Below are 12,705 nucleotides of genomic sequence, written 5' to 3'. Positions count from 1 at the left end.
AATACAATTGATTTTATTGTTCAAAACTACCCAAACCATATTTTCATCCTCACTGGTGATTATAATCTTCCATTTATTTCATGGTCAAATGATGCACATGGCCTATGTTTCTTATCGCAAACAATCTCTGAATATACTGCCATTCCTGAAAGACTCGCTATTCATGGATTCTTCTAACATAACTACTTACTAAATTCTCACCACTCTCTTCTCGATCTCATATTCTCTAACCTTAACTCCATAACTGTTAAACATGCCCTTCACCCTGCTGACAAGTACCATCCACCTTTCTCACTCTCTATAAATCTCCCCATTCATGCTCCTCAATCTGTTTCCCTCAAATCATTTTATAACTTTAGTAAGGCTGATTACATGCAGATCACTTATTTCTTTAACTATTTCAATTGGAAAAGTACCTTTCTGTCATACTCCCCTGATGATTCCATGTCTGTCTTCCTTGATGCTCTCCATTATTCAATTTTAACTTTTGTTCCGAAAATCTCTTTTCGTCCCTCCACTTTTCCCTCTTGGTACACTAAGGAGCTCAAAGAACTAGTGTTTGCTAAGTCTCGCGCTCATGCCAAGTTTAAGTCATCCCAGCTATTATCAGATTACAAGCATTTTTCACTTCTTCGCGCTAAATTTAAATTCATCTCCAAACAATGCTACCACAATTTTGTCTCACGTACCGAATCCTCCCTATTACACAACCCTCAATACTTTTGGAGTTTTATTAGAAAAAACCGCTCTTCTCAATCTATACCTTCATGTGTTTCACTTCATGGTAAACAAAGTACATCTCTTCCCGACACTGCTAACCTTTTTGCTGCACATTTTTCCTCCGTGTTCACCAAGCCTTCACTGACTCCATCCCAAACATTCCATCCTATCTGCCTCTTTCCGCTAACGTCTAATTCCTATTTTTCGATCAGTGACGTCTACAAATGCTTATGTTCCCTTCGCAATTTTAAGTCTGTTGGTNCTTCGCAATGTTAAGTCTGTTGGTCCTGATGGTATCCAGGGTGATTTCTTGTACAAACTTCGATCTGTTCTTGCTGAACCGTTATGGTTATTGTTTAGGCGTTCTATTGACTCGGGTATTTTTCCGTCTGCACTTAAACTTGGCTCTATTAGACCCATACTTAAGTCTGGTGATTCAACTGATGTTTCAAACTATCGTCCCATAACTATCCTCCCTCATTTATCCAAAATATTTGAAACGCTTGTTCTTAATTCGATTCGTTCACCCTTGAATCATATCCTAATTGATGAGCAGCATGGCTTCCGTCCTGGTAGATCAACTCTTACTTGTAACCTTAGTCTACATTTATATACATAAGATTCTTTTCGCGATAGCTGCCAAGTAGATGTAATCTACACAGATTTCTCCAAGGCTTTTGATCGTGTTGATCACAATCATCTTATGTCGACTCTAGACTCCATAGAAATCGGCGAACCATTACTTTCCTGATTTCGCTCATACATTACAAATAGGATCCAATGGATAACTGTTGATTCCACCTCTTCGGACCGCTTTACCCCTTCCGCAGGTGTACCACAAGGTGCTATTCTTTCTCCACTCCTGTTTGCCCTATTCGTAAACTCAGCGGTCTCCGTCGTCCAGCATGCCAAACAAAATCTTTGCTGATGATATGAAAATCTTTCTCCGTATAAAATCCATCTCCGACTGTCACCTTCTTCAAAACGATCTTCAGCGATTAGTTGCGTGGGGTGAATCTTTGGGGCTAGCTCTTAATATAGCTAAATGTTCAGTAATGACTTTTAGTCGTATTAATGCTGTAATCAAACATATTTACACCGTAAACAATACCGCCTTAACAACCTGTAATAATTATGTAAAGGATTTAGGATTTACTCTCACACGGAACCTGTGCCCTAATATGCATATTCAGATAATATGTTGTAAGGCTCTTAAACTGCTTGGTTTCATAAACCATGTCTCTTCTGACTTCCACTTGCTCTCCCCTCTAAAAACTCTTTTCTGCTCCTTAGTCCGTCCCATCCTTGAGTATGGTTCCGTCCTTTGGGACTCGTCCACCGCTTCCGCACGTAGCATGATAGAAAGGGTTCAAAGAAAATTCCTCCGTCAAGCTGCTTACAAACTAAATATAGTCTGTCCACCTCACGATTACACGCCAATCCAACGCCTATTCTCCTTAGAAAGCCTCACCGATCGTCGTCATTCAGCTAACCTGACATTTCTATCCAATCTTCTTTCATCTAAAATCGATAGTCCTGAATTACTATCCCATGTCTCATTTAATGTCCCATCTCGCTGTACACGTTCATCTGTTCCATTTCATATACCTTTCTCTTCCTCAAACTACTATCTTAACTCACCGATCATCCGTCTTATGCGCATTGCCAACACTGACCCTTCATTCTCTCTCTAATATTGAGCCACGTTTCAATAAACTATTAAAACTATTATTATTATACTATTATATTCATGTATTTTGGGTTCGTCCCATATTGTAAAATAAAATTAAAATAAAATAAAATAAAAACCTTTTATAACATACAACAATGAAAATGTATTTTTTATGCACGATTCCCCACATTTACTGAAATCAGTAAGAAACAATTTTGAAAAATATACTTTTGAAAATGCAAATGAATTATATAGTTGGAGAGATATCGAAGATTTTTATAAAGTGGATTGTAATAATAAACCAAGATTAGCAAGCAAGTTAAAACAAATTAATTTGGATCTACCCCCTTTTTCACCAATGCGAGTATGTCTAGCAACCCAAACTTAAAGTAATTCAGTGAGTGCTGGTATTTTGACTTTAGTATCATTCAATAAATTATCAGCTAGAGCAGCATATATAGCCAAATTTGTTAAATTTGTTAATGATTTGTTTGATGTTTTTAATAGCATAAAATTAAATGAGCCTATTGTTCTAAAAAGACTACTAACCAAAAACTCTTTACATTGGGATTTTTACAAAAAAGCTTTAAAATTTTTATCAGAGTTGAAAATAAACAATAAAAGAGGAAGTTTACTACCTTGTATAATAGGCTGGTGAGAAAATATTATTTGTGTACAAATGTTGCTTAAAGAATTAAATGAAAAATATGGTATTGAATACTTATTAATGAGACGCTTGATCCAAGATTGTATTGAAACATTATTTTCAGTTTTAAGAGCTACAGGAGGTAATAACTTAACACCAGATGCATCGAAAATTCAATCAGCAATCCGTATGAATACGTGTAATATGCTTATTAATCCTTCAAATAATGCCAACTGCGAAAAAAATGCTTCTGAATTTTTGGCTTTATCAAAGGACATAAAAAATTCAATTATCACATTAGATAGATCATATAATGAATCAGAAGAAATAGATAATATAGATGATTACTATAGTTCAACGAATATTGAGTATATTTTAATGAAAGATGAAACTGCAAATAGTGTCGCTTATGTAACAGGTTGGGTTTGTGGTCAATTGGATCATAAACCATGTATTGAAAAACTGGCTACTAAGGATACTAATAAAAAATTTGATCTTGACAATACACACATTGGTATAAAGGAATATGATGCAGTTTACTTTATCCTCTTGCCAAAACATTGGAATTTACTAAACATGTTTCTGAACTTTTCCATGCAAACATTGAAAACATAATTCTAAAAAAAAATGTAATTTAAAAAAGGATCTTAAACTTATTTTAAGCCATATTTGTAAAAGGTACTCACTAAGTATATGTGAAGACTGCAATTCACAATTTTTGGATACATTTTTAAACGTGAGTTTAATGCTATGTGAAGAAATGCAATGTTTCATTTAACCAATATAAATGTTCAAAAAATTAAAAATTAAAAAAAGTAGACACGTTCGAGTACCTACAATGTTTATTTAATTGATAAATTATTATTATTAGATATTACTATCTGTTTTAAGCACTCATGTTATAATTTCATATATTAATTTGTATTGTATAATTATTATGAAAAAAGTAAAATACTTATATATGTTTTGAATTACATTAAATTAATACCTACTATAAAGCTTACATTTAACATACATTGTTTATCGTATTTCCCAATAGGATTTATGAACTTATGGAGATTTTAAGTATGTCTAAATATGCAAATACTATATAATCTAAAATCTAAATAATTTAATATTTCTCACTAAAAATTATAATCGTTGATTGACATTTGAAAATAAACAATAATATTAATCGGCGTTCTAAATTAATTTGTACTCATAAACATTTTAAGGAGTAAAATATGCAACTACTTTAACAATCTCGAGAGGCAATGATAAGAAATAATTCGCCAGTTTTTATATGCCAGTGTCCTGTATGGCTGTATTATCGTATATAGTATTTGATTTAATCTACAATAGTTATTACAATGATACATACCCTTTGAACTACATCCAGTCACAACACACTTGGACGCGTTCTTAGATGACATCACAAAACACAAAGTTATAATGAAATAAGTAAAAACAGAATGACGGCAATTATAATATATTTAACTATGGCAGTATGGTAGAAAAATCATAGAAAATAATATATTTAAATGGGCAAAATGCATAACGACAAATTAATAACGCATGTCGCATAGAAAAGTATAACACAGGCATAATACAGGTTAAGTATGGACAGGGGTACGACACTCCGTGAATTGGTCGGAGCGGGCGATTGAGGCCTTGAAAATGGTATCTGGAGGTAAAGTAAACGAAATCTGAATAATGATTACTGAATGGTAAACAAGCCGACCCCGAGCAGCGTACCCATCCTACGTGGAAGTAAACGTTTACATAATACCACTTTGGGTCTAACATCATATTGGTAAACGTTTCCGTGTTTTTCGGAGGTTCAGACTTCAGATCATAGGTAAACAAGGGCCCAACCAGCTGATCGAGTGTCGCTTCTATATTGTTCTATGGTATGGACGTCTGGTACAGTGGCGCATGGTGGAGCGGTGGGCGGCGGCAGCTGGTGGACATTACCTGCTCCTGGCGGTTGTTGCTCTTTGACAATGGCGTCTAGGACACTTCGCAACCACCGTTTCGCCGCCACCGTTTCGTCGTTAAATATACCACCACAACTCGTACCAGAATATACCAGAGATCCAACAGTGACACCACCAATACGAAATAATTTACAGTGATGCCTCGTTAGCGGAACTCGTCGCTACGCTCCTCGGCGCCGTCGCTCCGCTCCGCAAATTGAAAATATCCCTCGACTTGCTATGCAACACCACCTAAAGTTGGTCACAGTGTAACGGCTGTTATACCATAGTACAACCACTCTTATCATTCAAAAGCTTATCACTACCGAAACGGGGGCGGCAAAACGTCCGGCGACGAAATGTCCAGGACCGTGTACAATGTGACTATAGCGCGGAACCAAATGCCCATAAGGAGTTGCACCAGCCTGTGTTTAACAAGACGGTGGTTATATAATGTTAATATCTTGTGATAAACACTAAACAGGAATAATACTAATAATATTGTTCCGCACGTACCATAGAATATCGGTATTACATGATAATACCACAGAATGGTGTTTTGTGATAATACTTTTGAGTTATCAGTTTGCCTGTTATCGTCACTGATTACATTTTAATTTCAAACAAATTTTTGTTCTTTTCTTGTCTTATTAATTAATGTGTGATGTATTTTAGTTGTTTTTTTCGAGTATTATAAATTAAATTACAAATTAAAATATTTATGGAAACTGTTGAGATTGTCATAAGGGTAAATATATCAATAGTTGAATATTTTGTTTGCATTGTTATGAAAATATGCTTCATGCTTTAATATATTTTATGCTTAATATTTATTTAATTTGCTCATTTAATTTTTAAAAGTTATTGGAATTTGTTTTTGAAATGAGTGGACTAAAAAAGAAGTTGAGTGGTTTCAAAAAACTTGAAGAAAAACAACGTATCATTAATCAAAATCAAACAATTAATTTATATTTTAGTTCTCAAAGTTCTTCTCAACAGAGTAATGTAAATGAAACTCAAGTATCTGCATCACTCCAAGACACATTAATAGATGATAATCAACACATTGAGTTAAAAGATTACTGTTCGATCGCTGAACGGTTTTTCCTGTTGGCACATTATATATATATTATCGCCTCGGGATACCACAGATATGGCAGAAGATAAGCTGCATCCGGCAAGCTCCCCCTTCCTCTGTCTGGTGACTTTTTCATCAGCCGATGGCCGAGCCGCCAGCCAGCCCGGCGTTTTGTTCTTTTTCGACGGTTGACCTGAGCGCGACTTGCTCCCATCACCGTTCGTATTGCGTGTAGCAACCAACCTCGTGTGATCACGAGGTGTCATCTTGCCACTTCGAAAGTTTGGTATCGAGTGTGCCCAAATTATATGCAACGGGTGCTTGCCATCATCAGCTGCAGTCATCGTCGGCATCGAATAGACAGATTATTCAGTACTGTCGACAGGTCGTATTCTATCCACTCATACTTGCGCTCACTCATTTTCAGTGGCCATTTCAATTATTATTTGTATACTACGACCTTATATATATTTTTTTATACCTGTGGCATTGCAAGCCATTTGTATTTTTGTATTTAAGCGCCTATATTCTATAGGAAGTATTATATGTGCAATTATTGTTATATTGTATCATTTGTATTCTAGCGTATTGGGCGCCAGCATATTATTTCCTTATTACGTATTTGTTCATAAACGTTATAATCTTGTATAATATATATACCGTACGGTCAACGGCGGGAGTATTGTTGTATTTTTAAAAACAGTATTATTTTATCAATCGTGTGAGTTACCCCTCCCGCTCCTGTTCTCAACATAATTCGCGAGTCGTTGCCGATAACCGCCGTAATCGTAGGATCGGCAATGGCGAAAACAATTACATTTACATTTAAATCAAGATCATTTTGAAAATCAATCTATGATTATTGATGGTACTAATAATGTAGCCATAGTAATTAATTGCAATTAACCAGCAGATTGGACACCAACTGACTATTATAGAAAATATATGGCGAAAAAATGGCCTTAGTCAGAATATAACTGCTGATTTTAAACCTTCATGTAGGTATTATTAAAATATTAAAAGACATTGTACCAAATCTTATTTTTTCAATAAACTTCCAAATGGTGAAAAAGTAGAAAGAAAATACCAAGTATATCCAATAAAAAAAAATCATTATTTTGTGCAAAATGTAGATTATATGGTGAAGATAGTAATTTTGGATGGGATAATAGATTTAATGATTGGAAAAATAGATTTTATCGCATAAGATCTCATGAGAATATTATGAGTAATGATAATGAATATGAATAATGTCATAACAGTATAACACTATTGAGATATCAAAGACCTGCTAACCTATGAATTTTAGACGGGTACCTAGTGTTAAGAATGGAAAAAAAAATTCAGTGTATAGAGCAGGCACCGGCAACCCGCGGCCCGCGGGCCGCATGCGGCCCTCGGAACTTTTTGCTGAGGCCCTCCAAATATAATTCATGGTGTTTAAAATTTTAATTTTGTAGCTTTAATTGTTATAAATATATAAATAATATTTAATCAATGCGAGATAAGCTATGATCGAAAACGTAATCTAATCTTATGTAATGCATATATCGTCGATTATGACAAATACGTATTGGTTATGGCCTTAGTGGCTTAGTGCAGTTCGTTTCGAAACATTCCAACGTGAAGTTTAAATTTCAACTGTTTTATAATAACCTATCAATTCAATGTCAAAAAAACGTAAAATTAGTGATGAACATCGTACATTCAACGAATCATGGACGGATTTATATTTTTTTATCGAAAATAAAGGTAAACTATTATGTTTAATTTGCAAAAAAACCATTTTAACTCTAAAAGAGTATAATGTTAAACGTCACTATGAAACAGAGCATAAATTAAAATTTGACACTCTCACTCATATCTTAGACAGATTAAAATAAACAATTTTAAAAGTTCATTAACTAATCAACAAAATAGTTTTAAATTACAACATAATCAAAACGAATCAGGAGTACGAGCTAGTTTCGTAGTTGCTGAAATGATAGCCAAGTGTAATCGTCCATTCAACGACTCTGAGTTTATAAAAAAATGTATGTTAGCCGTTGTAAATGAAATATGCCCTGAGAAAAAAAAAACAATTTGAAGACATCAGTCTCTCAGCTAGGACCTGTGTTAGACGTACCGAAGAGTTAGGAACAAATTTAATATTCAAACTGAAAGAAAAAGTTTCTAAATTTGATTGTTTTTCTATCGCAACTGACGAAAGTATTGAGTATTGATGTTTGTGATACTACTCAGTTATTAATATTTATTCGAGGAATTGATTTTAATTTCAATATTTCTGAAGAATTAGCTGAATTATGTAGTTTGAAGGGAACTACAACGGGAGAAGACTTATTTATCGAAATTGACAAAACATTTAAAAAACTTGGATTAAGTTGGAACAAACTAGTTAGTGTTACTACAGACGGTGGTAGAAATATGAGTGGAATTAATAAAGGATTAATTGGGAGAATAAATGCGAAAATGGGGGAAGAAAGACATGAAGCACCTATATGATATTTCATCGCATCATACATCAAGAGGCATTATGTTGCAAAGTTTTAGCATGGAAAGATGTAATGAATATTGTAGTATCGACGGTTAACTACATACGCAAAAATGCTTTGGCACATCGTCAATTCAAAATATTTTTGGAAGAATGTGATGCTGAATATGGGGATGTAATATATTTTTCCGAAGTAAGGTGGTTGAGTAGAGGTGTGGTTTTGAAACGGTTTTTTATTTTACGAAATGAAATAAATATTTTTATGTCAGAAAAAGGAAAAATTGTACCAGAATTATCAAATGAAAAGTGGGTTCTTAATCTGGTATTTTTAACTGATATAACAACTTTATTAAATGAGCTGAATACAAAACTGCAAGGTAAATACAATTTGTTGTCAGATATGTATTCAAATATAAAATCATTTCAAGTGAAATTAAAATTATTACACAAACATATTAATGAACAGCACTTGGATCATTTCGTATGCTGTAAAACTGTATTAGAATCAACCAAATCAACTATAAATTGGGAAACTACAAAAATTAATTTTTTAAATATAATAGAAAACCTACAAAATGAATTTTCAATACGATTTTCTGATTTTTACGTACAAGAGAATGAAATCAAATTGTTTCAAAACCCTTTTTCTGTCGACATTGACGATGTTGAATCTAATTTACAGATGGAAGTCATAGAATTGCAAAACAACGATATTCTTTAAAATGCTTTTAAAGAAAGTAATGACCTAAAAATATTTTATTCAAGTCTTTCTGAAATAGATTTTAAAGGCATTAAAAGTTTTGCTAAAAAAATGATTACTGCTTTTGGTAGCACATATATTTGTGATCAGACATTCTCAATACTTAAATTCCGAAAAAATAAATATTGTTCACGGTTAAGCTATGAACACTTGAACGCTGTTTTAAGGATATCAACATCCAATTTAAAAGCGGATATAAATGAATTGGCGGGAAAAATTCAACCTCTAAAATCACACTAGTAACTTAATATTTGTATACTAAATTACATTCAAGAATTAATTAATAATTATTTTTAAACTTTTAAATTGTCTCTACTAATGTATTTAATTAAAAATTAGTTAATAAGCACAACTACAATGTTAAATTCATAATATGTTTGTTGCTATCTGTAAATATATTAGTATTATTTGTTAAAATTATATTTTTTAATATTTTAATTTTGTATGCGGCCCTCCATTAAAAACTGTAACAAATTATGGCCCGTGTAGGTAAAAAGGTTGCCGACCCCTGGTATAGAGTATCATGAATCTTTTAAGGGCGCCTAAATTGTTTTGCCTAGTGTATAATTTTGGCTTAATCCGGCCCTGAGTACATTTAAACAACAGACATTTGTGTACGTCTAGCGATATGCATTACTGTGTGAATAACTTAATTTGATTCGATTTAATTTAATTTAACAGAAGTATTGTTAAACTCTTACGAAATTATATACACGAACATGTAATATAATATCTGTTTGCTACATTGAAACGTAAAGGTATTCGATCATATAATAAGCCTTTAATGACCTATATATATATATCTAGAAAAACGCGCGACGGCGGCGATTTTTGCGATCATAGTGTCGGGCCTCGCGGACGGCGAACGGAGGGAAAACCGACTCAACGGACCGGAAAAATTTGTGAGAAACGCGACGGGAGCGCGAGCGGCAAACCAGTGGTGTGTATCGGGGGGACTGTATTCTAGCCAATCGTACTGTTTATACCACTCTTTATGGAATGATCTAAATTTATGACCTTGAAGTTTTCGTGGATATAAACTTAAAATTGGTTTGTAACCCCCTTTTAAAATTCTCTCTTTTAAATTTAAGTGTGTCAACGACGATGAATGCATTGGATCATGTATAACAATAGAACTAACTGAAAGATAATAATAACTTAAATTAGTAATAAGTAATGACTAATAATAAATAATAATAATACTTGTAAATATTTACATACCTGTAACTTGAGCATCAGATGAAGTAATAAGTTCTAAATTTGTCATGTCATTTTCTTGGCTTCTATTTTCACATTATATTACTTGAGCATGAGATGAAGTAATAACTTTTAAATTTGTCATGTCATTTTCTTGGCTTGTATTTTCACATTCTAATACTTGAGTATCAGATGAGGTGGCAACTTTTAAATTTGGCTCATTTTCTTGACTTGTATTAGCGCATTCATCATTTATTTGATTTCCAAGGTTATGCTTCTTAAAAAAAAATACAAAATAGTATAGGTGTACTACCTTGCTAAGCAAAAGTGCTATACAAATAAATATATATTTATTAATTTTTATTCTCAATTATATTTTATTGAGACAATCAGCTAATCACTGTTGTATTTCGATAAATAAATATTTTTTTTTGTAACTATATTTTTGCTTCTATTTTTATGTGCATCTTTTAAAAATTAAAATGCATATTTTAAAATTTTTTATCGCATACAATATACAAATAATAATTTTTTCAAGTAACAGCACTTTTGCTTAGCAGGGCACTAGGCAGTATTCAAGAGTAGAGAATTTAATACTTTAATTTATAATTTAATAGCTAAGCTATATATATGTACTATATCCTGCAGATTATAAGAAAATAAATAGTCTGTGTATTATTATATTTACCAAGATCGATTTTGATACTGAAGCAGGATCGTCAATATCGTGTTCATTAATTGTATTTATTGGCATAAAAAAGTGGTGTATATTTTGACACGATTTAACTTTATTCTTTTTTTTCACGCTCTTTAGCAGCTCCTCCTTTTGTAGTTATACTTTTGTTAATATCCATCGTTCAATCGTACAATCAAATTTAATTTAAATATTAAAACACAACAAAGTCTCACAACGGATGCGAAAGACGTATCGTGTAGGTATGATTTGTGTACACGCTACACAGTCCGTCAGTCCACAGCACACGTACCCGAGGATATAAGTAATAATAACAATAGTACTGAATTATTAAAAATTACATATTATTATATTATATTATATACCAGCTACCCGACCTTTCTCCGGAAGAAATTATTTTTTTATAATTTAATTTAAAAACATAAGACTATTTTTTGGCCATACAAATAATACAACGATTATAAAAGAAAAAGAAACAGACATCGTTATCGGTGAGTATATGAAAATAATTGGTAATTGGTTAATTATTATTATTATTATAATGAGGGTTCAAAACCAGTTTCCTTCATCTCCAAAATCAAGTTAGATTCTTATATAATATATAGATTATAATTAAGTACATTTACATGTGATTGGGGAATTTACTTTGGTAGTATTGTTACTACTATAGTATCAGTGGCTGTAAATACTAAATACAGGCTGATTCGATCGACTCCGATAACCGTTGAACTTCACTTCTATTCTACAATTGAATATCTAACTACCAACATGAGCAACCAATGGTGAGACCGAGTAGCTATTCTATAGGTTTACCTTGTGGCTACCGAGTACAAAACCAAAATCTCAAAGTAATATAATGTAATTTATTGAATTAAAAAAAAATAAATATGTATACATGCATATGTATAGTATAGGTACCTATGTAATATGAAAGGTAATGAAGCCTATGACACTGCCTTTTCAGATATATTTTGTTAAAAAAGAAGAGACTTAATATTACTACAGGTGTACACTAATATATACAAAAACATCAATTATAAAATAAAGTACATAAGTTTATGTGTATTTAAGTATATATGAACCACATGACAGAGCATACTTTAGACAACATAAGAACAGTTGAACGTTGCTCATTGAATGTACGTTATAAAATATCCAGTAAACTATCCTGGATTTATAATCTACATTAGTCAGTCTAAATATATTTTACATTTAATATTATAAATTATGTTTGAGTGAATTCAGTCCAAGTCAGTGTATCGGATTAAATGGAACTGAAAACTTACAGGTTTGAATGTCAATTATCAATTTGATTTAATAAGTATAATTATGTATGGGTTATTTTAACGGACGCGGAATTTAAAATTGTTTAAACGTCAGGTTCAGTTACAGCTGTACAATCAGTATAACTCAATGTAAGTATGCTACTTATGTACAAATAATAGCTACAAAAATCAATAAATATATAATGACTTATTTATTAATCATTGAT

General features: G+C 32.4%; 1 protein-coding gene across 1 annotated transcript; it reads left to right on the top strand.

Moving 5' to 3' along the window:
* Positions 1-1,625: 1,625 nt before the first annotated feature.
* Positions 1,626-2,414, top strand: LOC111026444. Its single transcript, XM_022304541.1, has one exon. It carries the CDS (start codon positions 1,626-1,628, stop codon positions 2,412-2,414), a length of 789 nt encoding a protein of 262 aa, XP_022160233.1.
* The last annotated feature ends 10,291 nt before the right edge of the window (positions 2,415-12,705 follow it).

The sequence above is a fragment of the Myzus persicae genome, unplaced genomic scaffold (genome assembly GCF_001856785.1).
Source record: "Myzus persicae strain clone G006 unplaced genomic scaffold, MPER_G0061.0, whole genome shotgun sequence".
Classification (NCBI taxonomy): Eukaryota; Metazoa; Arthropoda; class Insecta; order Hemiptera; family Aphididae; genus Myzus; species Myzus persicae.
The sequence above is the reverse complement of the archived record's forward strand: the minus strand, read 5'-3'. Positions and strand labels throughout refer to the sequence as shown.